Source organism: Cebus imitator, unplaced genomic scaffold (assembly GCF_001604975.1).
Source record: "Cebus imitator isolate Cc_AM_T3 unplaced genomic scaffold, Cebus_imitator-1.0 Scaffold5, whole genome shotgun sequence".
NCBI lineage: Eukaryota > Metazoa > Chordata > Mammalia > Primates > Cebidae > Cebus > Cebus imitator.
Genome location: NW_016107320.1, coordinates 6,166,251 through 6,192,007, shown reverse-complemented (window position 1 = coordinate 6,192,007; position 25,757 = coordinate 6,166,251). Strand labels below are relative to the sequence as shown.

At 35.8% G+C, this 25,757-nt stretch overlaps 1 protein-coding gene across 2 annotated transcripts in view; it reads left to right on the top strand.

The window, feature by feature from the left end:
• Nucleotides 1-25,757, top strand: part of PURG (purine rich element binding protein G) — a 37,611-nt gene that overhangs the window by 448 nt on the left and 11,406 nt on the right. Inside the window, exon 2 of one of the 2 annotated variants that reach the window (XM_017536026.2) lies at nt 132-1,001. In XM_017536026.2, coding sequence (XP_017391515.1) covers nt 138-1,001 — 864 coding nt within the window. In that variant the 5' untranslated portion in view covers nt 132-137. Of the gene's footprint in view, nt 1-131; nt 5,352-25,757 lie in introns of those variants that run through there. The other variant, XM_017536016.2, reaches the window with a different exon arrangement.

Genomic DNA, 25,757 nt, shown 5'->3' with positions numbered 1-25,757 from the left:
CGGCGCCGGGGGAGCCGGGCCATATGTGGGGGTCCCGGGCGGCGGCGGGGGCGGCCAGGCCGAGGGGCGTCTGCGATTGTTCTCAACACCCCTCCCCCACCCCACCCCGTGTGTCTGTTTGTCACTTGCAGCTGAAGATGGAAAGAGCCAGGCGAAGGGGAGGCGGCGGCGGCCGCGGCCGCGGAGGCAAGAATGTAGGGGGTTCTGGCCTAAGCAAGAGTAGACTGTATCCCCAGGCCCAGCACTCCCACTACCCCCACTACGCGGTCTCAGTCACCCCTAATCAGGCCGGGGGCGCAGCCGAAATCCAGGAGCTGGCCTCCAAACGAGTGGACATCCAGAAAAAGAGGTTTTACCTAGACGTGAAGCAAAGCTCACGGGGCCGCTTCCTAAAGATAGCCGAAGTCTGGATAGGTAGAGGCCGGCAGGACAACATCAGAAAGAGTAAACTGACCCTCTCCCTGTCTGTGGCAGCGGAGCTGAAGGACTGTCTAGGGGACTTCATCGAGCACTATGCCCACCTGGGCCTGAAAGGCCACCGGCAAGAGCATGGCCACAGCAAAGAGCAAGGCTCCAGGAGGAGACAGAAGCACTCGGCACCCTCCCCACCGGTCTCGGTGGGGTCCGAAGAGCATCCTCACAGTGTCCTGAAAACAGACTATATCGAGAGGGACAATAGAAAATATTACCTAGACCTAAAGGAAAATCAGCGGGGTCGCTTCCTACGGATTAGACAAACCATGATGCGGGGGACTGGCATGATAGGTTATTTTGGCCACAGTTTGGGCCAAGAACAGACTATTGTCCTCCCAGCACAAGGCATGATTGAGTTTCGTGATGCCTTGGTTCAGCTGATTGAAGATTATGGCGAAGGGGACATAGAAGAACGAAGAGGTGGAGACGATGACCCACTTGAACTCCCAGAGGGGACTTCTTTCAGAGTGGACAATAAAAGGTTCTACTTTGATGTGGGCTCTAATAAATATGGAATTTTCCTGAAGGTAAGTGAGGTGAGACCACCTTACCGTAATACTATTACTGTTCCATTCAAAGCTTGGACAAGGTTTGGGGAGAATTTTATCAAGTATGAAGAAGAGATGAGGAAAATTTGCAACAGCCATAAAGAAAAGAGAATGGATGGCAGAAAGGCCAGTGGTGAAGAACAAGAATGCCTCGACTAGAGTGAAATTGAACTCCATCAGGCAAAATTTAAAATCACAAATTGGCTAAAAGTACTGATCCATTATCATTTGAAGAAGTTTTTCCTCTTTTTTGGCCCTTTGTTATTAGTAATACCTCTAGTAGTTGATACTTCAAGAAGTCTGATTCTCATGTTATGTTACACGTAAATATCACTATAATTCTTATGGGAATTCCAGCCTTCCCAGAGCTAAATAGTTTAGCTGCTTCAACTGCTCCAGACTATTGAAGTATGCAAATCAGCACAAAATGTGACATTCTAAATACCGTAACTAAGATTTACATTGCACTATGACATAATCCTGAAAAAAGATACATATACTTCAATGGAAGTGTGACTTTCTAGTTAACAAATTCCCCAAAAAGTACTTCAATCCTACTTCATTAAAAGCTGCTAAGCTAATCCGTAGGGCAGTTACCACAGAAACAGAAATTGACCTCAAGTATATATAAATATATTTATTTATAAAAGTACAAGTAGACATATATTGTCCATTGGATAACTGAATATACCATCAAAGGATCAAATCTTATTATCTAATTAAACCTTAAAAATACAGTGTCATAGTATTTCTTAAGAGTTACTATAATCTATAATTTCAAACTTTGTGGTAACCCTATATTTTATAGTTGCCATATCAAAGCCATGGGAGAGTTTTAATTGGTTATTCTAAGTTTAGTTACAATCCCTTCTTTACCTCTACTTACTGTTTTACTTATTTTTATTGACTTTCCAAAGTTTCGGGAATTACTTTTATGTCACATTGAGTGGGAGGCTTCATCCAATGGCTTTGCTATGGAAATCTTGGTGTTTTAGCTTTTTATGCTAATTTGAAGATTGTGAGCAGTTTCTTCCCCAAAATATATCATGGACTCAAGGTGTTATACTTTATGCTTCTTCTTTAACACTATTTCAAAAGGGTTGGTGCACCAATTAACTGATGTAAAAATATACCCGTAATAATATATTTTAGTAGCACTTTTGCAGTTGCTACCCTTAAAACCATGTCAACACTTCCAATATAAACCTGAATTTCACAGGTGTTTTAATTCCAGAGGGGGTGCGGATTTTTTTTTTTCTAAAAAGAATTTAGAATACAAATTACCAATCTGAGAAAAATATTATTTGAAGATTGGTTATAAATATATTTGAAAGGAAAATTCAGGCATTTTCCAAGGTGCTCTTTCTGACTTTACACAAGACTCACCCTGTATTAAAAATTACTTTCCAGGACGTGCCACAGCAAGTTTTCAACACCTAAGCAATTTTTTAAACAAGTGGGTATAGTGTTATATGTGTACCAACCCATCCTATATTAACTGACTGAAATTTCATCTATTCAGCTATTATTTTCTTCTGAATGAAATTATTGTCTTTTATCTTGGCTTTAGTCACCTCCCACACAGTAAGTCCATCTAATCATATTTAAGAGCCTGAACACTGATTTCAACCCCCAAATATCACTCTCATTGATGAGAGCTGGCTGCAGGGATTCAAATCAGAATGTAGCTCTTCTTTTATATGCCAAATGTAATTTAAAATTATATCAGCAGTTTTTTCTTCCAGAGGTTTGTCCCCCAGTACATTTATGTGAAGTCACTAAGAAAACTTGATGGTATGAAGTAAGAAAATTAATTTCATTGGTTTATGTTACTTAAAACAAGCAATCAGTAACCCCGACATATATACTAGTGTTAGTTTGCAGATTGTATTTCACACTTCCTCTAGTAGCTTGAAGGAATCTCATTAGTTCATTATAATTGTGGACCATCTGGATCACTATGGAACAACTGAAGGTTAGGAGATAATGTTAGTACTAGAGTTAATAGCACATGGTGGGTGTTGAGTCTATAAAAGTAGCAAGGATTTTTAAACAGTCCTAACTGTAAAATAACTATGTAGGCTTGCTAAAAAAGTAGTTTTTGGTCTATGAAGGAGGGATGTGCACTTGAATTACTGTACTACTGATTGTTATTGCTGCCCATCATAGTGCCTATTAATAATAATCAACCTGTCAGATTTTGGCAAACTGGAGCTGTGAATATTCTAGTATTCGATTGTTCCTATCTCTATTGCTATGAGTGTATACTCTCTCTTAAAGTCTTCCTTTCTAAAATATTTATATCCATTAGGTCTAAATGATTTCCTTTTTCCTTTTGGGTCTGATAAGATTTGAGTATGTGTCTATATATATATACATATATATACACACATGTATATATGTATATACACATATACATATATGTATGTATACATACATTCAATACCATGTCAGACTTAAAGATAAATATCTTTAACTCACTGTATATAAATATTAAATTTACTTTTCCATTAATTATTTAAGTAAAGAATTAGTTAAGCAGCCAAATTTTCTTCCTTGTATGTGTACTTCAAAGTTTTCACCATCTCAAAGCTGCAAATTAAATTGATGCATATATACTGGCAATTGAATATACTCCAAAATTATTAAGCCTTCTGCCAGTCCTTTTGTTTCATTTTTTATAATCATTGAAAAATTAGATGATGCTATGATTTTTGATACTTAAAATTCCCAAGAACTCATTAGCCATAATTAAATATGATCCAGTTCAAAACTCTGGTCTTAGGACATGTATTGCCATGTATCTTATAAAATAAGCTACTATGCTTATCTGTGCAATATGCATTTTATTTATTGTCATTTGTAACATACATGGAGCTACAAGTGTACATGGTATCCTTCAAAGTAACAGAATCCCTGCCTTGAAGACATTAAACTCTTAAGGCAACTGGAAGCTAGAAGTTAAAAAATGAGCATGAAAGTTAGTAACCAAAAGTACTAGTTCACTGTATAATTCTAAAACACTGATGATGTTTGCACATAATAATCCTAGCATAATGTGGTACAGGCTCAAAACTGTAGTAATATAAGCTAATAGTATAAAATTTGGAAACGGGTTCCTCTTGATAGTTGGCAGTGTGCTCCTAGCAACTGAAAGCAGCACTAATCTGTTGCTTATATGCAAAAGATGCAATGTATTATAAAGATATTAAAGTTCTGCTACATTGTATAATTTTCCTTGTTAAAGCCCCAAACTGCCATGTCCCTGAAACTTGAGTCAAACACAAGCTTATTTGCACTAAAGAGCATGGCCAAAAAAATAAATGACAGGGTGGAAAAGCTAGTTGGAACCTCTTGAAATAATTGGTTCTAATAGGAGAATTTCACATTTGTCTATTTGAAAGATATATGGTCCAGGCAGACAATCTGTCAGTTCACTAATTTAATAATGCACTTTACCTTTTGTATATAGAAGATGTACATTTATGCCACTTGACAGGTGGGATGTGTTTCAATAACTATGTAGTTAGAATCTATAGGGTGATCTCTTGCATGCATATGTTTGTGTTGGAACTGTTGTAGTAACAGGTTTCCATTAAATCAGTGTAATGGAGAAGAGTAGGAGATGCTTTTGAAACAAATCCCAGTATATTTAACAAAGAATTTAAAAGTAGAGTTCACATTTGATGTCTTAAGAACTATAATAAATAAAGTACTATTTCCAACCCAAATTTTTATTACAGTTGAGACTATATTTAATTGAGATTCCCCATAATGCCCTGAAAGTTAATTTGGGGAGTTTGTCCATTAAAAAATTATTTTCAGTCATTGTTTCCTTGTTGATATGTGTTTAAGTAATGAACAAAAATGCAGTACATAATATTATACTCAATTTAAAAGTGTGGTTAGCTGATATGGCATTATTTAAAGAACACTCAGACTAAAAAAGTTTCAAGTTAAGGAAATGCAAGGAACCTATGAACAGTCACTAACTCAAATACAATATCTCAAAATTCACGGAAGTACTAACCTTCACCAACTAAAAAGGGTATTGGGGGATTTAGTGTATCCTTCCATCTTAAAAACTTCCTAAGATGTACATGTGAAAACTAGATAACTGTTGCTTAATAATACTTTACTGAGAAACACTGTGTACTAACAATTCATCAAGAGTGTGCTATATTTACTGCATTAATTTTATATCTATAGATAAGAATACATTATATAGTCCTCCTATCTTAATATAATAATGTATTTATATTGTAATTTTGCAAATATTTTCCTTAAAATAAACATTTATCTGAGCTGCACAATTTGAAGAGGATGAAATTGGAATATACCCTCAGATGCTCATTTTTAATAAGCAGCTACCATTGAAAGCTGATGTATGTATTATCATTCCTTTAAATTTGGGTTTATGGTATACTTTAAATGATAGGACTTAATTTGAATTTTAAGTGGTTTTCTGAAAATAATTTTCCTAAGTGTGAGCTTTTTTTTTTCCTGCTTATCTCCAAATGTTTTTCATTGGAACTATTTATGAAATCCTATTTAAAGCTTTATGTAAGGGCTTTGCTTAGTCACCACTTAGTTTGAAGTCTGTCTTTACTAAAACACCAAACATCTTTGACAACATACAAAGAGAAGTTAACATTGATTCTATGCCTACAGAATAATACAGGTATAATACTTATCACTGCCTGAAAAGGGTCTTAAAATCTTTCTGAAATTTCCTTAAAGATTTCTTGAATTTCCGAGAGAAATGGTGGCTAATGGCTAGCCCATCAGAGAAAGAGAATAAGTATGTTAACATGCTGTTGAGACAACCAATAGTCCACCATACTGTAGCAATGACGTTCAGGGAGAATGTGTTTTTCCCAACTTAATGTCATGTGAAAATTGGATTTTCAGATCATAGTAACTCTGTCATAAAGAAAATATACCCAAATTTAGTAGGTAGAGCTTAGAAAAATAATATATGTATAAGTATATATTTTCATGTATAATGGAAAAAATCAGTAGTTGCTATTAATTTGACATGCTATTTTAAATCATTTAAATTTATTTTGGTAATGAGATTTTAATCAATATTTTTGAATAGGGAAAAACATACATATATTACAAAATGGAAACAGTACAGATGGGTAGAGGGTGAAAAGTAGCAACCAATGTTATCAATTTCTTGTGTATCCTAGAGTTACTCTGCATATAAAAGCATATGTGTATGTATATATATATATTCTTTTTAAAACACACAGATGAAAACATATATACTATCTTGTACCTAGTAGGTTCAATTTTAGATCTGTCATTTTAAGTGACTTTTTTTTTACCTAGCCATCATACTTGAGCTAGTTTATATATCACTTAATTTGAAATATATTATTATACCAAGGAAATTGGTATTTACTTAAAATGCAAATATATGTGTATTTTAAATACACAAATATTCAGTTTATCCTACTAGTTTCCCTTCCCTTCTAGCCATCTTGTCTTCCTATATTCCCATCCCAAATATATTGGTCTTTTTTCTGAAGTAATGCAGTCAGGAGTGGCAGGATATTCAATAATTTAACCAAGTGTTATCTTAAACAAACTGTGTTCTATAATGAAAAATGCCCAAATTTAAAGGCTTTAATAAAGTATCACTTTTAGTCAATTTTTACTAATTCCGTTACTATTATCTTCATCCAAAGACCTTGCCATTATACGAGCAAATGAGTATTAATTAGAACTATAGTAAAAGGGTATGCTATAATTCTGTTGAAATATTTTATTAGCATGAAGCCTTTATCTTTCTGAGACAGGTATAACATTCATTTAGCAACCTCATCAAATCCAAGCAAATAGGTTACTCTAGACCCGATTGTTTAAAGCACTGATTTTTCATTGAAGGACCAAGAGTGTGTCATAAGTCCTTGGGACCAACGGTGCTAGGATGATTTCGGAAATGAGTAAAATTGGGGCGCTATGAGGTTACAAGTACAACTAAACTGTCTCCACTCTGCTGGAAGAATATAAAATGGTCAATATAATGTTTTAATGAAGTTAGCATTATTACTATTCCTATAAATATAAACAAAGCTGCTTTAACAGTTTTCTGAGCACCCCTCCCCAAAAATCATAATTCTCTTTTCATTCCCATCAAGAGTGCATTTTGAGATGACTTTTCTATTGACCACCAAGAAAAAATTACCTGAAAAATGAAAGATCCCATACTTGATTCCTGAAAGATACTATATAATTATGAATTGAAGCAACCAGAGTAAAAGATCCAGTGCAATTGTAAATATCTTTAAAAATGTGGGATGAGGAAGAATTTTTCAATGAATTGGTATCTGAATTTTATGAACATGTCATAAGGTTTAAAAATGTAAAGCATTGCTTTAAACTTTAGAATAATAACTCCATACTTGGTAGCATAATGTCCTGTTTATAAAATGAGAGAGGTGTTGTTAAAAGATAAGATCCTCTTAAACATATTTTAAAAGCATAAAAGAATTTGCTGCTTTTATTTTCATGCTGAATAACTCATTATAAAATTCATTAAAAATTCATCTTTAGGAATGAATTTTGCTTAAATTTAGGCTAAAAAATATTAATAATTTCCCATCCTTAACTGAAGAATTTCCCATGTTGGTACTTTCTGGTAAATTATATTTTTCAAACTTTATGATTCTTTTGAATATTTCTTATGAAAAGTTACATATTTTTATTGAGACCAGTAATGTCCACCAGTAAATAAAAACATAATGAATTAGTGCTGCTATAGTGAAGTTACTTTGTGATATGAATATGAAGAAAAAGATAACTCATTTAAATGGAATATATAGTTTCGTATTTAATATTATTAACTTATTTCTGATTAAGTAACAGTTCTCGGTCTTCACATTTTACCCTCTTATGCTTAATTTCTGCAAAAAAAAATTTTCTGTTCTGTTTTCATTTTCCTAGGGAAAGGGAAAAACAGTCCCTAATGAAAAGTGTTTGTAGTATTTAAAAGAGTTGCTCAAAGTGTAAGAGTGGGGAAAAAAGGATTATGTTGGTTTTTTTGTTTTTTGTCTTTATCAAAATAATTGTATAAATCTGATTATCTTATTTGATCTGATTAAAGCCAGAATTTTTTTTATCGGAAACTTTTATATTAAAAAAATATTTAGTGTTTTATTTTTCCTAAAGAAAATGATTCTGTTGGTTAATATGGAAATCTTGAGGATTTTGTTGTGGATTTGATGAGGTTGCTGCCTAGAGGCAGCAAATAGAAAAGAGAAAGATAGTGGCTGATTGTTTTGCTTGTCCATAACGAAATCCATCTAAGAGAAATAAATCATTCTCAAAACTCAATGTCTATTTAACCTTTAAAAGAGCATTTGAGAAAGAATAATAAGACCTAATTCTGCCAAGGTATGGCCTGACCCTGAGTAAATCATTCAACTTCTGTTGGATGATTTTCTCATGTGAAAAATGAACAATATTGTGCTGGAAGCTAAGGTTCCCTCCTACTTTAAACGCTTAAAATTCTGTATCAGTGGGCTGTGAAAGGAAAAATAGATGGATAATACCAGAGTTGGAAAGTGTGAGTTTCTCTGTTTACATTAAAAACAACCCTAATTATGCAGCAACCTGTGATGATACCTAACAGAACAATGCAAAAATGTCCGTTTTATAAAATGTATGTATTTCTTTAGCCACACAAAATAAAATTTTGTTTCTAGTACTTATTAAGACCAAGTTGTTGTATACTAACTACATAACTATCCTAAACTTTAGTTTTTTAAAAGAAATATTTTTAAATATTGATTATCTCCCATGTCTTCATTATTTCCAATATCTCATTATTTGGAAGGAGCATTGCTTGTTTCTGCACATTCTGTAATCATTTTTTATATTCTGCATGGCAAAGGAATTTTAGAAATTAATATCACTTTCTGAAATGCCATTGTTCCTAAAATAACTATAAATCACCTTGTCAAATAATACTGCAGGTGTCATGATAGTGGTCCCTACTGTCTTCAATTGCTTTTTGTTGATCCTATCAAATATCCTATGTTGGAAATAATGGTGTATGACAAAGACCAACAGAAAGGATACTGACCTGTGAACAGTATGGTTCTGTTTTAGAGGATCTACAACTACTAGGGTATGCAAAGATTAAACATCTAATGATTTGGGGTTTTCTTAGCCTTAAGAAATGTCAAAGATTGATGATTGAAAGAGAGGAAAAGCAGCACACAAGGTTTTTGTCTTACAGGCATTTGTTTAAGCACCCCAGTCCTCAACTATGCAGTGCCCGCTCCTCTGCCAGTGGAGAGAATTAAAAAAGGGTGACACGTTTCTCTCTATACCTCTCTTTTGGTGCCTATTTGTTTATCAAAGACTGCATTTAAGAGTAACCCACGTGTATTTTGAAATGCATATGCATGTGTATTTTGCTAATTTCAAAAGTTTCTGTGCACATAAGAAACATTCCATATGATAACTAATCTTTGCCCTGGTGGTACAAATAGCAATTTGGTTGGTCTGTTTTCAACAAATTCTATAGAATGAATTGGCTGTTGTTAGAAAATGTTTTCTCTCTTTTCTCCTCCCTCTCCTCAAAATAGCAGATACATTGTAGATCATTGATTGCTTCTTTTTCAGTGATGTTTGAAATCTAAGCGAGATTTGAGAGAATAGTTTAGCTGGGCAGTTCTTTACCCTTGCCATTTTGTAGAAACTTCCGTCAGCTTCACATCAAACATTCTAAGCAGCTTTACCAAAAGAACTCACCTACGTGCCAAAATTACCCAGCAAAATAAAACAACAGAACCATAAGAAGATGTAAGAGTAAGAATAAGGATATATACAGACACCTAAATTCACATTTATCAGTTGCTAATTTACTTCAGAGACTGCTGTAATTTATTTCTAGGTTCTTCAAACAGGCAATGTGATTTATTCCAATGATTTGTCAGTCTAGAATTTCAATAGAACAAAATCTTTTGCTGCATAGTAAATGCTCCAAAAAGGATATCTCATGTTATAATCAGTTGTAAAAATAGAATTCTAAAATTCCATCATCATCCTCTTTCCTTCCTCCCTCCTGTACACTGTACCCTGTTGGAAGTGGGTAAGGGCATTAATTTCTTTCACTACCACATGGACCCACTCCATCCTGTTTATTTGTTCAGATGACAAATGAAACACAATAAAAACCAGAGCTGCTCTTTGAAAATTCAGAAATTGCCCTGTGAGCTAGATCTATAGACTAAGAAAGAAGGACTACTGCTTCACTGAACTATGCTCCACACTCTTGCCATGTTTCTATATAACAGTTTAAGATGCATAGAAAACAGATTTCACTTGGGATGACATGATCTGAAAGGTCAATTACTTCAACTTTTCAATACACAGTGCATCTTTAGAAAATATTTTTGACTAGCATGATTGACAGGTAATTTCAGAAATGAATTTGGGCTGGGCATGGTGGCTCACACTTGTAATCCCAGCACTTTGGGAGGCCAAGGTGAGTAAATCACTCGAGGTCAGGAGTTCAAGGCCAGCCCAACCAACACGGTGCAACCCCGTCTCTACTAAAAATACAAAACTTAGCTGGGCAAGGTGTCACACTCCTGTAATCCCAGCTATTCGGAAGGCTGAGGCAGGAAAAATCGCCTAAACCCAAGAGGCGGAGGTTGCAGTGAACTGAGGTGGCACCACTGTACTCCTGCCTGGGTCACAGAGCAAGATGCCATCTCAAAAAAAAAAAAAAATTAAAAAAGAAATGAATTTGGTCTCTAGAGAAGTTTCACCATGACCATTTTAAAAGAGAAGGTGGTAAGAAAAGGAAGAGTCTATTAAGATTTATGAGTACTAATAACTATTATTGACCACCCAGTGTGTATTAGACATAGCTGGGCTCCTTATAGCTACTCTTCCTAATCCTTGTAACAACCTTATCATCCCTATTTTCATATAATTTTCCAGAGGTTTATAAACTGGTTCAGAATTTCAGAACTAATGTATTTGAACCAAAATTTGCATCAAAGCCAAAGACTGTGCCCATTCAGTTAGGCCAAACTGCCTTTCAAACTTCCTCTGAAACTGATTCCTCCAACTCTAATAAAGTACAATAAAGCCACCGCTATACATCTGCCTCAGCTTTCTGGGAATTATTTTATCCAAAACCATCCCCCTATGTGTGGGATTAGTCTCACAATCCTCACCTTGCTTATGTGAGGATTCAGTTGGTTAAAATTGGTGCCAATAAATACAAGTTATTTGATCTTTAGTTTACAGATAAAATCTCTAATTGTGATAAACTATTTCCGATAAATGTCATAATTTTTTAAAGGGATCAGATCAAAATAATGTAGAAGAGCTTCCTAGTTCCATCCCTAAGGGCAGAGAGGAGACAAATTACTATTCACCATGGATCTACTTTCATTTGCATGAACCAAAAACAACTGGTTATGTTATCTTAGTTTCAGAATAAATCTTAACAATATTGTTGGAACTTTTTTTTTGATTTCTTACTACTTTTTCCTGCCATCTTACTGATGTCTCATAACTTTTCCTGCCCTACTCCTCCCTATGTCATTCCACTCATTTTAATATTTAATTACCAAATTTCCTCCTCTTTCTCTTAACTCCAGTAGAATAAATGGATAATTGCTCCATTTACACATAAAGATTTTTTCCTGTTACTATAGGGCCCTGATTTTCAAACTTCAGTGTGAATACAAATCACCTCGATGGTTTGTTAAACCACAGATTGTTGGCCCCAGCTCAGTTTCTGCTCAATAGGACTGGTGAGGAGGGGAGAAAACCAAGAATATACATTTCTAACAGTCCCAAGGAGAGTGGGTGCTGCTGATCTAGGGGGACCCCACTTGAAGAACCACTGCTCTCGCCTGATGAGATTTTACCTTAGCTACAAAAGATAGTGAAGGAAAACCTCAGTCAAAACAACTAGAGTATCTGGGTAGAAGGAAGACTCTGGTAACTACTACTTCTTCTGCCTTGAGAAGCTTACAAATCTTGAAACAAGCAGCTTTTTAAATAAGTTGACCAGAGTTTTGTAAAAAAATTATTGTCTTCCCTTTTTAATAACCTTTATGATTTCCTCTCATTTTTCAACAGCTATCTTGAGAGAAATCTGATGGGAATTAACAGTTATGAAGCCTCACATGAAAAGCTTACCTTTCTAATATATGGAGGCTGATGCATATTTTTAATTCATTATATAATTATGGTATATAAATGTTGGTAAAGAAATTTCTCTAAGAATTATTAATACTTTAATGACTATTAAATATTAGGTCTTAAAAGACCTTGGAAGTAATTTAGTCCCTTAGTTTTCCATTTTGTGACATACACCATGTAGCTCAAATGGTTCATAATTACTAGAATACAGTAAGTAAACAGAATTTAAAGGCTAGAGCTGAAAATGCTAATTATCTCTTAAGACATATAAATGGCGAGAAACAAACTAATTTCTTTTAAAAGCATATACTATTTATACCATCTTTCTGTATCCTCTCTGTACGTATAGAATGGAGGAACTATATATACTGTAGGGTGTTTACAGTCCTTTTTTTTAAGACAGAATCTCACTCTGTTGTCCAGGATGGAGTGCAGTGACTCGATCTCTACTCACTGCAATCTCCATTTCCCTGGTTCAAGCCATTCTCCAGCCCCAGCCTCCCAAGTAGCTGGGATTACAGGTGTGTGCCACCACATGGGGCTAATTTTTGTATTCTTAGTAGAAATGGGGTTTTGTCATGTTGGCCAGGCTGGTCTGGAACTCCTGACCTCAGGTGATCTGCCCACCTTGGCCTCCCAAAGTGCTGGGATTACAGACGTGAGCCACCGCACCTGGCCTACAATACTTTTCTTTAGATTAACAATTGAACCCATTGCTTTAAAATTAGAGATGTTGGTGGGTGTGGTGGCTCATGCCTATAATCCCAGCACTTTGGGAGGCCGAGGCAGGCAGATCATTTGAGGTCAGGAGTTCGAAATCAGCTTGACCTACATAGTGAAACCCCACCTCTACTAAAATACAAAGATCAGCCAGGCATGGTGACAAGCACCTGTAATCCCAGCTACTCAGGAGGCTGAGGTAAGAGAATCGCTTGAATCCAGGAGGTGGAGTTTGCAGCGAGCCTAGAGCTACTGCACTCCAGCCTGGGTGACAGAACAAGACTCCCTCTCAAAAAAAAAAAAAAAAAAAAAAAAAAAAAAAAAAAAAAAAAAAAAAAAAAAAAAAAAAAAAAAATATATATATATATATATATATATATGTATATAAAGATGTTTCTTCTGAACACTCATCAATTCCATTTTCTATAATATATTTTTAAACAATTCTATGCTTGCCAACCTTGTAGATATTCTGTACTATAATTAATATGTAGATCAAAATTAATAAAACCATGTAATATCCAAATGTATATAATATCTATATATATAAACCTTAATGCTGTCATTCTAGTGGATTGCATCTTATTGAAGTATTAAATTAATTCATACATAGACATTTGGCAGTTCTGCAAGTTCATTGACTTCTCTTAACAGCTACTACCTTTGAATGATTAGCATTCCAGAACACTGAATGAGTTCCTAATTGTGAAAATGATTAACTAACTGCTGACATAACGGAGATAGTCACAAACTCAAATGGATCATTATAGGCAGTGTAACTTTCTTTTAAATTCTCTATTCATTTGTATCATAGCCACAAGATAAATTTTAAGATTTAAAAAATTAAATGTTAGAATTATACTTTGAGTAGGCTTCAGACAGAATAGATTTATAGTAGAGTTCAACTCAACATTAGGGCAGACTTCAAGGATTGTGTGACTTCTCTGTTCCTGGAATTACTTAAGACAGAGACTAGACACACACTGAATGTGGGATGCATAAAGGGAATTAATAAATCAGAAAAGGTGAAACATTATGGCTCAAAGTTTCTTCTCTGCTCTGAGGGATTCAGAATTTGTTGAGAATAATCATTGGAACTTTTGCCTTCAGGCCTTCTGTTAATTTACCAGTTTGGATAAAGAACTGTGATTTCAAATTTTCAAATATTATTGTGAAAACATATAAAGAAAAACAATGTTCTTCCCATCCCTTGTTATCACGAAACAATGTAAGAATTGGTTTTAACTTTTGATGAGCTTTATTAATTAAATGACTAGTTAAATTGTATTTATGAAATTTATTCTGCAAAATTAAGTCTACCTTTTATAATTTTCAAAGAAAATTTCCCTTTTAAGCTTTTTTCAAAAAAGATTATATGAAGGAATAAATTTAGTATTTATAGTGCTATTTCAAAAGTACCTGCTATAGGTTTATTTAGAAAGACATAAGAGGCAGTAGGGTAAATTGGAAAACCAAATTATTGGATATTATCAAATTTTTTCTATAAAAATTCAGATTAAATTTTGTTTAAAGATTGAAGCATCTATAATATCTTTCTCCATTTTTTCTTGCACTGCTAATTAAGGTGGAAAGAAGCAATATCGTTTGCTAATTTCATCTTAAATTTTTTGTTTTAGACAAATTTTCAAGTAGGTTCATTATTGCTGCAAATGCAATGATACCTAAATTCAGGACCTTATGAATTCATATGAAACTCGATTCTCCCTGGTAGTGTCCACTTTTTCCTTATTACTCTTCTAATCATCTGTGCTTTCTTGTGATACTGTAACATTTCCAGATTTCAAGTGAGCAAATAGGGGCTTTTATGGAGAGATCTGAGTAGGTTTAAATGTTATTACCCCAATATCTATTAACTATATTGCACATTTCTAAATATTTGGCTAAACAAATTTACTACTCCACATAAATATTACACACACACACACACACACACACACACTCTCTCTCTCTCTCTCTATATATATATATATATGTAAAATATATGTAAAGTCTCTCATAGAGTATGTATAATATATATTAAGCATATATATTGCACACGCATATATATACAATTTTTTACATATAAAAAATTTTTGAAAGAGATCTCAATCCTATTCACCTTTTCCTTGTCCCTGGAGAGGAGGTGGCAAATTGGTTTCATCTCGCTTGTATCTACAATTGATTGGCTGCCCTAAAATGCTGTGTTCTTATCTGCAGGGAGAGGGAAAAAACAGCATTCATGCCAAATATTTGCTATTTGTAATTGCTGCTTTAGAGACATAAAAGTTACTGTAGCTCTAAAAATGTCAAGCTTAGCCAGATGGCTGGCAGTTGCAGCACAAACTACCATGTGACTCACCTGGAATGTGTCCCTTCTAATATGTGAAAGAGATTATTTGAATCTCTTTTGTTTTCTTTTGGTCATCCCTCATTTAAAAGAGCAGAGAATCTGCACTATGCCTCTTTAGGAGCTAGAATGATGGCCGTGATGATGTCATCAAGTATACTCTTAAGCATTAAACTCTGCATTTGCTTCTAATGAGTTCTAACCTCCATTAAAATGACAGCACTTTCACCCTTTAAAGTTTAGTCCAGTGATTCTCAAACATTAGTGTGCAGAGTGTATTAAATAAAAATGTAGGTTTGGTCCCCATACCCAGAGACTCTGATTTGATTGGTTCAGAGAGGGGTTCTGAAATTGGCATTTTTCATTGTCTTACTTATTCTGATATAAGTGGCCTGGAAGCCACTGTTTGTCATTGACTTAGACTGTGGACCTTAGACTTGCATTCTTTCTTCCATATCATTTTTCCAACAGAAAGTGCTTAAGTTTTAAATACCATCAGTCATGACACCATGGGATGATGATTTTTTTTGCTTACAATATTAATAAGCAGTATCCAGGGCTCTATTTTATTTGTTTATTTATTTATTTATCTATTTATTTATTTATTTTTAAGACAGAGTCTCACTCTGTTGCCCAGGCTGGAGTGCAGTGATGTGATCTCAGCTTATTGCAACCTCTGCCTCCCAGGTTCAAGTGATTCTCATGCCTCAGCCTCCTGAGTAGCTGAGACTACAGGATTTTTGGTGGAAACAGGGTCTTGCCATGTTGGCCAGGCTGGTCTCAAACTCCTAGCCTCAAGTGATCCACCCGCCTTGGCTTCCCAAAGTGCTGGAATTACAGGTGTGAGCTACCGCGCCCGGTCTTGTTTTTTTTTTTTGTTTGTTTGTTTGTTTTTGAGATAGTGTCTTGTTCTGTCACCCAGGCTGGAGTGCAGTGGCCCAATCACAGTTCACTGCAGCCTTGACTTCGCAGGCACAAGCAATCCTCCCACCTCAGCCTCCCAAGTAGCTGGGACCAGAGGCGCATGCCACCACAACTGGCTAATTTTTTATTTTTTGTAGAGATAGTATCTCTTTATGTTGCCCTGGCTGGTGAAAGTCCTGGGCTCAAGTATTTCTCCCACCGCAGCCTCCCAAAGCGCTGGATTACAAGCATGAGCCACTACACCCTACTAGGGCTCATTTTAAACACAGAAAGCCTAAATGCATAAATCCAGGTGTTTAATCTAAAATTCTGTATACTATCATATTGCCTAGCTTTCTAGGCAGTGATTACTGGAAATGCCAGTTTCTCACACACTCCTAAAGTCAAGTTCTAAGTCCGTCTGGTCTTACTTGACGTCAGTCCACTGGTTTCATACTCTCTGGATTTCACAACCAAACATTCAGTCTTTGGAGCTAAGCGACTGGTCTTTCAGTCTCAAAAGTTGACTCTTTAAGTCTCAAAGGACATTTCTCAACCTCTTTATTTTAATATATGTACAGTATAAAGCTATAATTTATCAGGAGTAGAAAAAAATAGCCTTAGTCAATCTTTGAATGAATGCCTCACTTCTGGTGATGGTGTTTTGTTGTTCTTGTTGTTTTCGATTGCAGTAAAAAAAATTGCGTAGCATAAAATTTACCATCTTAACCATTTCTAAGTGTTCAGTAATGTGTTCAGTAGCGTTAAGTATATTCACTTTGTCATGCAACCAATCTCCATAACTTTTTGGTCCTGTAAAACTGAAAAGCTATATCCATTAAACAACTTCCCATGTTCCTCCCTTCCCAAACCCTGGCAACTACCATTACACTTTATTCTCACCCTTTTCTTTAAATAAGCAAGGTATTTTCTTAACCCTTCTCCCATCCGTAATGGGTTTACAGTTATTGCTATTTAGCTCCCCAAGTATAAGCCTTATCTCTTGGCTTAGAATTCTCACAGGCAAAAAGATTTACAATTACAAAGCAATTGTTCTTCTATTAAGATAAGATATGCTTATAATCTTTGAGTGAAGGTATTTTATCCTGGAAGCTTTTCAGGTGATTTATGAGGGGAGGTAAGCCTTTATTCCTCTTGAGACCTATGGAACTCACTTTACGCTTCCTGGCTGGTTTGTTATTTTATTTGTTTGTTGAAGGTTTAAGGTTAGAGTTACCAAGGCAATTAAGCTTAAATCCTAGAATTTCCTTGGCTTTTTCCTATGTACATTCTAGGACTGTTTTAGCATAACCTATACTTTATAACTTATGTAGTAGATTGGAAGTTTTTCTGGAACTGACAGATTACAAAATGATTTCATAATCTTTGCTTATTCAGTATAAAACTGTTTAGCTTTAAACAGCTTTATTAGAAACACAATTTGGGAGAAACTAGGTAAAAAATAGAAATGTATTTTTCTGCAAATGAACTGGCTGCATTTTTATTTTTTGTAGAGACAGCATCTCTTTATGTTGCCCTGGCTGGTGTTAAAGTCCCCGGCTCAAGTATTTCTCCCACCTCAGCCTCTCAAAGTGCTGGGATTATAGGCATGAGCCACTATACCCGGCCAAGATATAGTGCCTGTAGTTTCAAATGTTATTTTCAAAATCTTTGGCAGTAAGAAAATATTCAACCCGAAAAATACTTTTTTTTTTTTTTTTTGAGACGGAGTTTCGCTCTTGTTACCCAGGCTGGAGTGCAATGGCGCAATCTCGGCTCACCGCAACCTCGGCCTCCCGGGTTCAGGCAATTCTCCTGCCTCAACCTCCTGAGTAGCTGGGATTACAGGCACGCGCCACCATGCCCAGCTAATGTTTTGTATTTTTAGTAGAGACGGGGGTTTCACCTTGTTGACCAGGATGGTCTCGATCTCCTGACCTTGTGATCTACCCGCCTCGGCCTCCCAAAGTGCTGGGATTACGGGCTTGAGCCACCGCGCCCGGACAGAAAAATACATTTTTTAAACTCTTAGTCTTTAAAAGTTTTGTTTTGAAACATTTTACTTGCTCGTTATTAAATTTTTTTAAGAAATGAAAAAAAGGTGAAAGTTCTCTAAGCAATATACATCTAAATAACCAAAAATGCTGTAATTATGAGTATGCTGCTTATGATCTTGCATAGGGAAAAAAAAATAAAATCTGTCTTTTCTTGGCCTAAATTATATTAGAACTAGCACAAAAACTGATTGATCATGACTCTTGGATAATGATAATCCTAAGTCTTCATTTTGTGAATTTAACAGTTTATATCAATGCAACCTTACGAGTTTTTCAGACAAATGCTATTTGTATTGAACCATTTTAAATAATTCCATAATCTGGAATAATTTAGAATTTTTTAGTGATCTGCTGCAACATATTGGTATTATCGAATCTCATTTTTCCTTTGATTTCCATTATAAAATTAGAAATATTTTCTGGGGGAAAAAATATTCCTTGAGTTGAAAAGGTTTAGTGAAGGAGTTGTGTTGCAGCTGATTCAGTAACGTTCCAGGCAATTACCTTTTTTTGTTTTCAGTGCTCCCCTCACTATTTAAGATCTTTCCTCATTGTTCACCATATCACCCCATATTTTGCCAGTAGGAACCTTTATTTTACTATTTATTTATTTATTTATTTATTTATTATTTTTGAGACAGAGTTTTGCTCTTGTTGCCCAGGCTGGAGTGCAGTGGTGCGATCTCAGCTCACTGCAACCTTTGCCTCCCAGGTTCAAGTGATTCTCCTGCTTCAGCCTCCTGAATAGCTGGGATTACAGGCACCCACCACCACACCCCGCTAATTTTGTATTTTTAGTAGAGATGGGGTTTCACCATGTTGGACAGGCTGGTCTCGAACTCCTGACCTCAGTTGATCTGCCTGCCTCAGGCTTCCAAAGTGCTGGGATTGCAGGTGTGAGCCACCACACCTAGCCAGGAACCTGTATATAGTACAATGAATTCCAGCCCAAAAAAATTCCCCAAGTTCTGAGCTTTTATTTCATAAACATTTACCTAATGTATCAATTATTATATTAAATTTACTTAGAATGAAGAAGCCTGTAAGATTTATAGTAAGTTTAGTTTGCATTATTGTTCTTCAAGCATTATTAAGCTTGTACTCCTCTTTAAGGGAGTTTTTGGGTTACTAGATAACCGTGTGATTTAGTTTGTTAATCACCATTTATTGTTTGACTCATTTTTTCCAAGACCCATTATATTTAATGGCATACCAAGCTGTAATTCAAGCCCTCTTTTAAGGTGATTTGCATCTGACTTGAGTCATATTAAATACAATCTACATTTTATTTGATGCAAATGTTTTATATTTTTATATGAAAAAAATTAACCTTAGGTAAACACAGAACTTGATTCTTAGATTCTTAATAACTCAATTCTAAATGATTAGTTAGTAAATTTATTACAAAATAACTATAAACTAAAGTGAATGTGAATGTTAAATTACACACTCTATCTATGCTATAATTAATGTAGCCAAAAAAAAAGTTGTGTATTATTTGGACTACTATTTCAATCATGCAGTAAATTTGAAAAAAAAAATCCTTGCAGTATTCCTGCTGACCTCATGGTGTGCAGTAGTTTAGTATAGAGGAGCTGAGCTGTCTTTCAGAAGCCTTGGATCTGTGCCTTCTAGCTGGGCCTGGGGGCAAGTCATTTCACCTCTATGGACCCCAGCTTGCTTGTCCATACATTGAGGGAACTGGATCAGAATAGATGATCTCTAAGAACCCCTTCAATTTCTATATCCCTGACGTCAGTGAAACTTCTCTTAAAGTTAGTTTCTATCTTCTTTGGCCTTTTCTCATTTTCTTCCCACTCCTCTTGGTTTCATCTCTCATCTGACATTTATTGACCATCCTTTCCTTCTTGGCATGGTTCATATTTAGTTATGGCCACTTTACAGTGTTGCAGTATGCTGCTTCTCTGCCTAATTTGCCCAGTTCCATTTTTTACCCTGCCATTTAATTTTACATGAAAATTATCTTGGAACTAACACAAAAACTAGTTGATTGTGATATATTATATATATAATCAGTAAGATTTATCTTTTGGCCCTGTACACAAAAGTTTTAAATAGGCAATTCTTCCAGTTCCAAGAGATTTTTTTAGATGCAAAACCTAAAACTTGATAGAGTATATTTTAAACTTAAGTTTCCCATATGAAAAATCCTATCTCCTTAACTTGAATTTAAGTTTAAAAGCAGAGACTGTTTCTTCCTCTTTTGTATTCTCCTCTCCACCTTGCACTGGGCTGATTACTTAGATCATCTCTTTTCACTCAGTCACCAGTATTCCTGTTCCTGTTTTGTCTTTGAAATCTTGTTGCTTCAGAATCACAGTACTTAACAGGCAAATCTAAATGGTGACAATTGTTAATGAAAGTGGTAATTTTTTGCTGTGTCATTTTTATTTCAAAGATGACTCAGAAATTAAGGGATGATTTGTTGCCTGCACACCCTAAATTTGATTTCAGAAATATTCCTTCCCTTGCTTAATGAATAAGTGATACTGGGATAAGTGATGCAGTTCCTCTACTCATTCAATGAACATTGTGTGGTTACTTTTTGCTAAGCTCTCTGCTAGGGACTAGGGATACAATAACTTACGAAAGACAACTGTTTCACTGCCATTTGCTTTAAGTATGCCATGCCCAAAATTATTTGATTCCAAGGAACTTTTGGAGCTTGATTACAGTATCATTTTGTTCATTCAACAGATGTTCAGTCATTTGATTATCTGCCATGTGCCAGACAGTGTGTTGGTGTATATGGAAGTGTATTTGAAACTGTCCAATATAAAATGCTATATATTATTTTCCCTTTAACAATTTATTCTTTAAAGATGAGTATCTACACACTGTCATAGTGCTCAAAATATATATTGTTGATGCAGAGTTAGACAAATACGATGATACTATTTTAAACAATAATTCTGTCTTCATCATTCCAAATCTGCTTTGATGTCATAGGACGAAAGTAACTATTCTTTTTTTTTTTTTGAGACGGAGTTTCACTCTTGTTACCCAGGCTGGAGTGCAATGGTGCGATCTCGGCTCACTGCAACCTCCGCCTCCTGGGTTCAGGCAATTCTCCTGCCTCAACCTCCTCAGTAGCTGGGATTACAGGCAGGCGCCACCATGCCCAGCTAATGTTTTGTATTTTTAGTAGAGGCGGGGTTTCACCATGTTGACCAGGATAGTCTCGATCTCTTGACCTCGTGATCCACCCGCCTCGGCCTCCCAAAGTGCTGGGATTACAGGCTTGAGCCACCGCGCCCGGCCGAAAGTAACTATTCTGTTTCATCTCATGTGCCACTGTGTTCAAGTGGTAATGACTACCTGAGTCCTAGGTTGGGGATGATCGTGAAGCTCCATTCAAGCCCATGGTAAAAGACTGTGATGATTTGTATATGTTGATGGGGCAGTTAGATGAGGAAAGCAAGGAGCAGTTACATACATGTTACATGTTAGCCCTTCCTGCCCCAGGCTTTTGTATTCATCCTCACTTTAATTTTATTTCATTCTCATTGCATATACAATATAATCACAAATTCTTTTTCTCCTCATATGTTTGGACTGACAAAAATCCATCAATGTTTTCAGCTATGATGACCATCTCACCAATGTCTTAGCCAACACAACTGTGTTAGTAAATCCACAGGCATAATAATTTTCACTGTATAGACATTGCAATGAAGACAATTAATAGATAAATTCAGTTAATCATGGGTACAAATGTGTCCTGAAAGTTTTTCCATAACTGGTCATTAATTATGAAATATTTTCTGATTCAATTAAATGTAAAAAGAATATGTAATTTTAAATTCTAATATTTTACATGTAAGTTAGAATCGTTTTCCGAGTTCTTTTATGTATTATACCTCATTTTATCCTGAAGAAACTCCTGATTTAGATTAGTTCAATATCACTATCCCCACTTAACAGATGAAGAAAACCAAAGCCCAGCAGGTGAAATGATTTGCTGTAGTCACTTAGCTGCCTAATAAAAATACTAGGATTTTAACAAGCACATTGCTCATTGTAGCCTTAGTAATAGTAACATAGAAATTTAAAGTGGTAAACTTAAAATCAAAATTTGACAAAATTAAGCATGTATGTTTATAGCTCATTTAAAGAGTGTTTTGAAATGCATTCTAGGTATTTTGTTGCTTTCATCACATTTTTAGGCTCAATTCTGCACTCAGTAAACTCTTGGTTTTGGCCCTGACAGACGGCCTGGCTACTCATTGCATTGGTGCTCATGTCTGTGCACCAACTCCTTGCCAACCTCAGCCTCTGCCTCAAACTCTGAGTCTTTGTCCTCTGTGCTTAAGACCCCCTGCCTAAGCTTCCCACCTTAGCTAACCTTCCAGAACTTGACCTTTCCTCATCTAACCCAAGTCTTTTCGTGGCACTGCATTGCAGAATGGCCCTCCAAAATTAATATTGTTTAGAGGATTTAAGAGGTAAAACTACTTCTTTGCATAATAAGTCTAGTTAATTAAACATCAAGTAAATCTTTTTCCTGCATTTTTTTTTATTTGAGATAAGATCAGTCTGGAGTACAGTGGTGCAGTGGCAGCCTTGACTTCCAGGGCTTAAGCAATCCTCCCACCTCAGCCTCCTGAGTAGCTGGGATGACAGGTAAGCACCACCAGACCTAGCTATTTTTTTCCATTTTTTGTGGACACAGTCTCACTATGTTGCTTAGGCCGGTTTTCCCTACATGCTATGAACAAGAAGTAAATGAACACATGATAAGTTAGAGGCAGACTTTTTCAGAAACCTATTTGACAGGAATGATCCAGGTTTTATGAAACCAACTCAGGATCCCACTCATCTTCGTCTGCATCAGTACCGTGATTACAGATTGTTGACAGTGAAGGCCCTAGAGCACTGCAGTATTCTCATTTGCACATGCAGAATTTAATCATGTTCATTATATTGTATTTATTAAAGCAGAAAATCAAAATAATACATATTAGATATATTTGCATTTCAATAGGATTAAAAGCATATTGTTAACTAGGAATTGCTATTAAGTAAATGACTTTGCTCCCTGACATTCCCAGTGAACCACGGTTTTGTAGTATCACTGAGGAACTAACAGGTTAAATTCTGAATTCTTACATGCAGATTGAATTATTCTGTTTTTTGTTATTGTTGTTGTTGTTTTGAGGCAGGGTCTCACTCTGTCACCCAGGCTGGAGTGCAGTGGCGAGATCTCAGCTCACTGCAACCTCCACCTCCCAGATTCATGCGATTCTCCCACCTCAGCCTCCCAAGCAGCTGGGACTACAAGTGCATGCCACCGGCTAATTTTTGTATTTTTTTTGCAGAGATGGGGTTTCACCATGTTGGCCAGACTGGTCTCAAACTCCTGACCTGAAGTGATCCACCCACCTTAGCATCCCAAAGTGCTGGGATTAAAAGTTTAAGCCACCATACCTGGCCAGATTATTCTGTTTCTGTATTTATGGCCATAGAAGTTTCAGATTGGCTTAATCTGCACAAATCACGCAAATTATCATTTAGTTATAAATATAAAAGGCAGATCAATATGGCTAAGATTATCAAAGAGGAGCTTAATAGGAGTTCAACGCTTCCCTTTTGCTGGGAGAAGAAAACAGTGACTTTAATCCACTTCCTCTACCTCCTTAAGCAATAGCAGAAATTTCAGCTGTATTTTTAGGTATTGAATCCCCTAAAGTTATCAGGCAATCTCAGTGGCCTAGTATAAAGTGTAAACAGCACAGACCTTGGTGTCACCCAGTCCTGGGTTCAAGTCCAAATTCTGTCACTTATTGTGTAATTTGGGTCAATTTATGTAACTGTATAGAGTTGTAAGAATTTATTCATTGAGCATTCATTGTATACTTATCAATCACCTACTATGTGCTGGGCAATCTTTAAAGTCCAGGGGATTGTACTGATAACCCAACCTAAGGTTCCCTGCCCGCACAGAACCTAGAGTCAACCAGAATTCTCTTAAAGAAAGTTGAATGCGGCCGGGCACAGTGGCTCATGCCTGTAATCCCAAAGCTTTGGGAGGCCAAGGTGGGCAGATCACCTGAGGTCAGGCATTCAAGACCAGCCTGGCTAACATGGTGATACCCAGTCTCTACTAAAAATACAAAAATTAAGCAGGAGTGATGGTGCGCACCTGTAATCCCAGCTACTCAGGAGGCTGAGGCAGGAGAATCGCTTGAACCCAGGAGACAGAGGTTGCAGTGGCAGCAAGCCAAGATCCTGCCATTGCACTCCAGCCTGGGTAACAGAGCAAGACTCCATCTCAAAAAAAAAAAAAAAAAAGAAAGAAAATTAAACGCATTCAGGTACATGAAACTGTTAACAAAGTGTCACATACTAAGCATTTTAAAAATATTAATTAACATCATTATTCTTCCCAACCCACGAAATGGATGGTTCCCCAGAAAGTGTAACAAAATTATGCAAAATTCAAAGGGAGCCTCCTTTTACCATAGGAACCTTTAGGTGTAGCAGAGGCAAGGGAATTGGGCTGCTTGTAATCTCACAAAACTGTTTTTAGTCAAATATAAAAGTGTGTACAATTGTGCAGGCAAAAATTCTTGCACAGGAAACAAAAAGCACTAACTATAAAAGAAAAAAGCAATACATTAGACTCCATCAAAATTAAAATTTCCTACTCATAGAGAGACACCATTAAAAAAATGAATACACTATCCATGGACTGGAAAAAAATCGAAGCATAGTTTTACTCCTGGAGGAAATCAGAACAGCTTTGTTTTTTCTTTTTTTAAAAAAAAGATGACTGTTAGGCTTTTTGCATGATTGAGGGACCAATTGCTGCAGCGCTAAAAGTACTACATGCACCTATTTCCTAGTGCCTATCATTTTTCTTGTCTAGCTCTACCACTGACTTTGATCATTTTTTGCCTGAAGGGGTCTTTGGAGGTAATATGACACCCTCATTTTACAAGAGATAGGAAAAATACTTGTATGACTTTGACATCATTTAGTCATTTTAGAACTTGAACTAGACATTGTTAAGTGGTCCTTCCACTATTCAGCGTTGTTTCCCTGATTACAGTGATTTTCCTTCAAAATAAGATTACCTAGGCTTCATTCAGAATACTTGTTTTTATCCTTCAACTAGAAGAGTTTTCTCACCTCTTTATTTTCAAGTTGAAAACACTATTACAATATTATATTAGCGGGTCATTTGACTCTGAAAAAAAATAGCGTTTTGAAAGTTGATGTACGCTTTAATCCTCAATTTTAGGATAGTAAAGAACCATTGTAATTTAGGCCCCAGTGACTGTCATAAAACAGCTCTTAACAGACCACCAACTTAATACTGAGATTTTCCTCTTTCATAGTTGAACTATATTTTTTCTATCATGTAGCTCTTAGTACTCTATTTTCCTTTGATACTAATGATTCCTCTCACTCTCAGAAATATTTACACAAAACACCACATGACTGTCCTTTCTGTTGATTGCAAAACTTTTTATCGTTCACTCTAGAGAGGCAAATGATGTC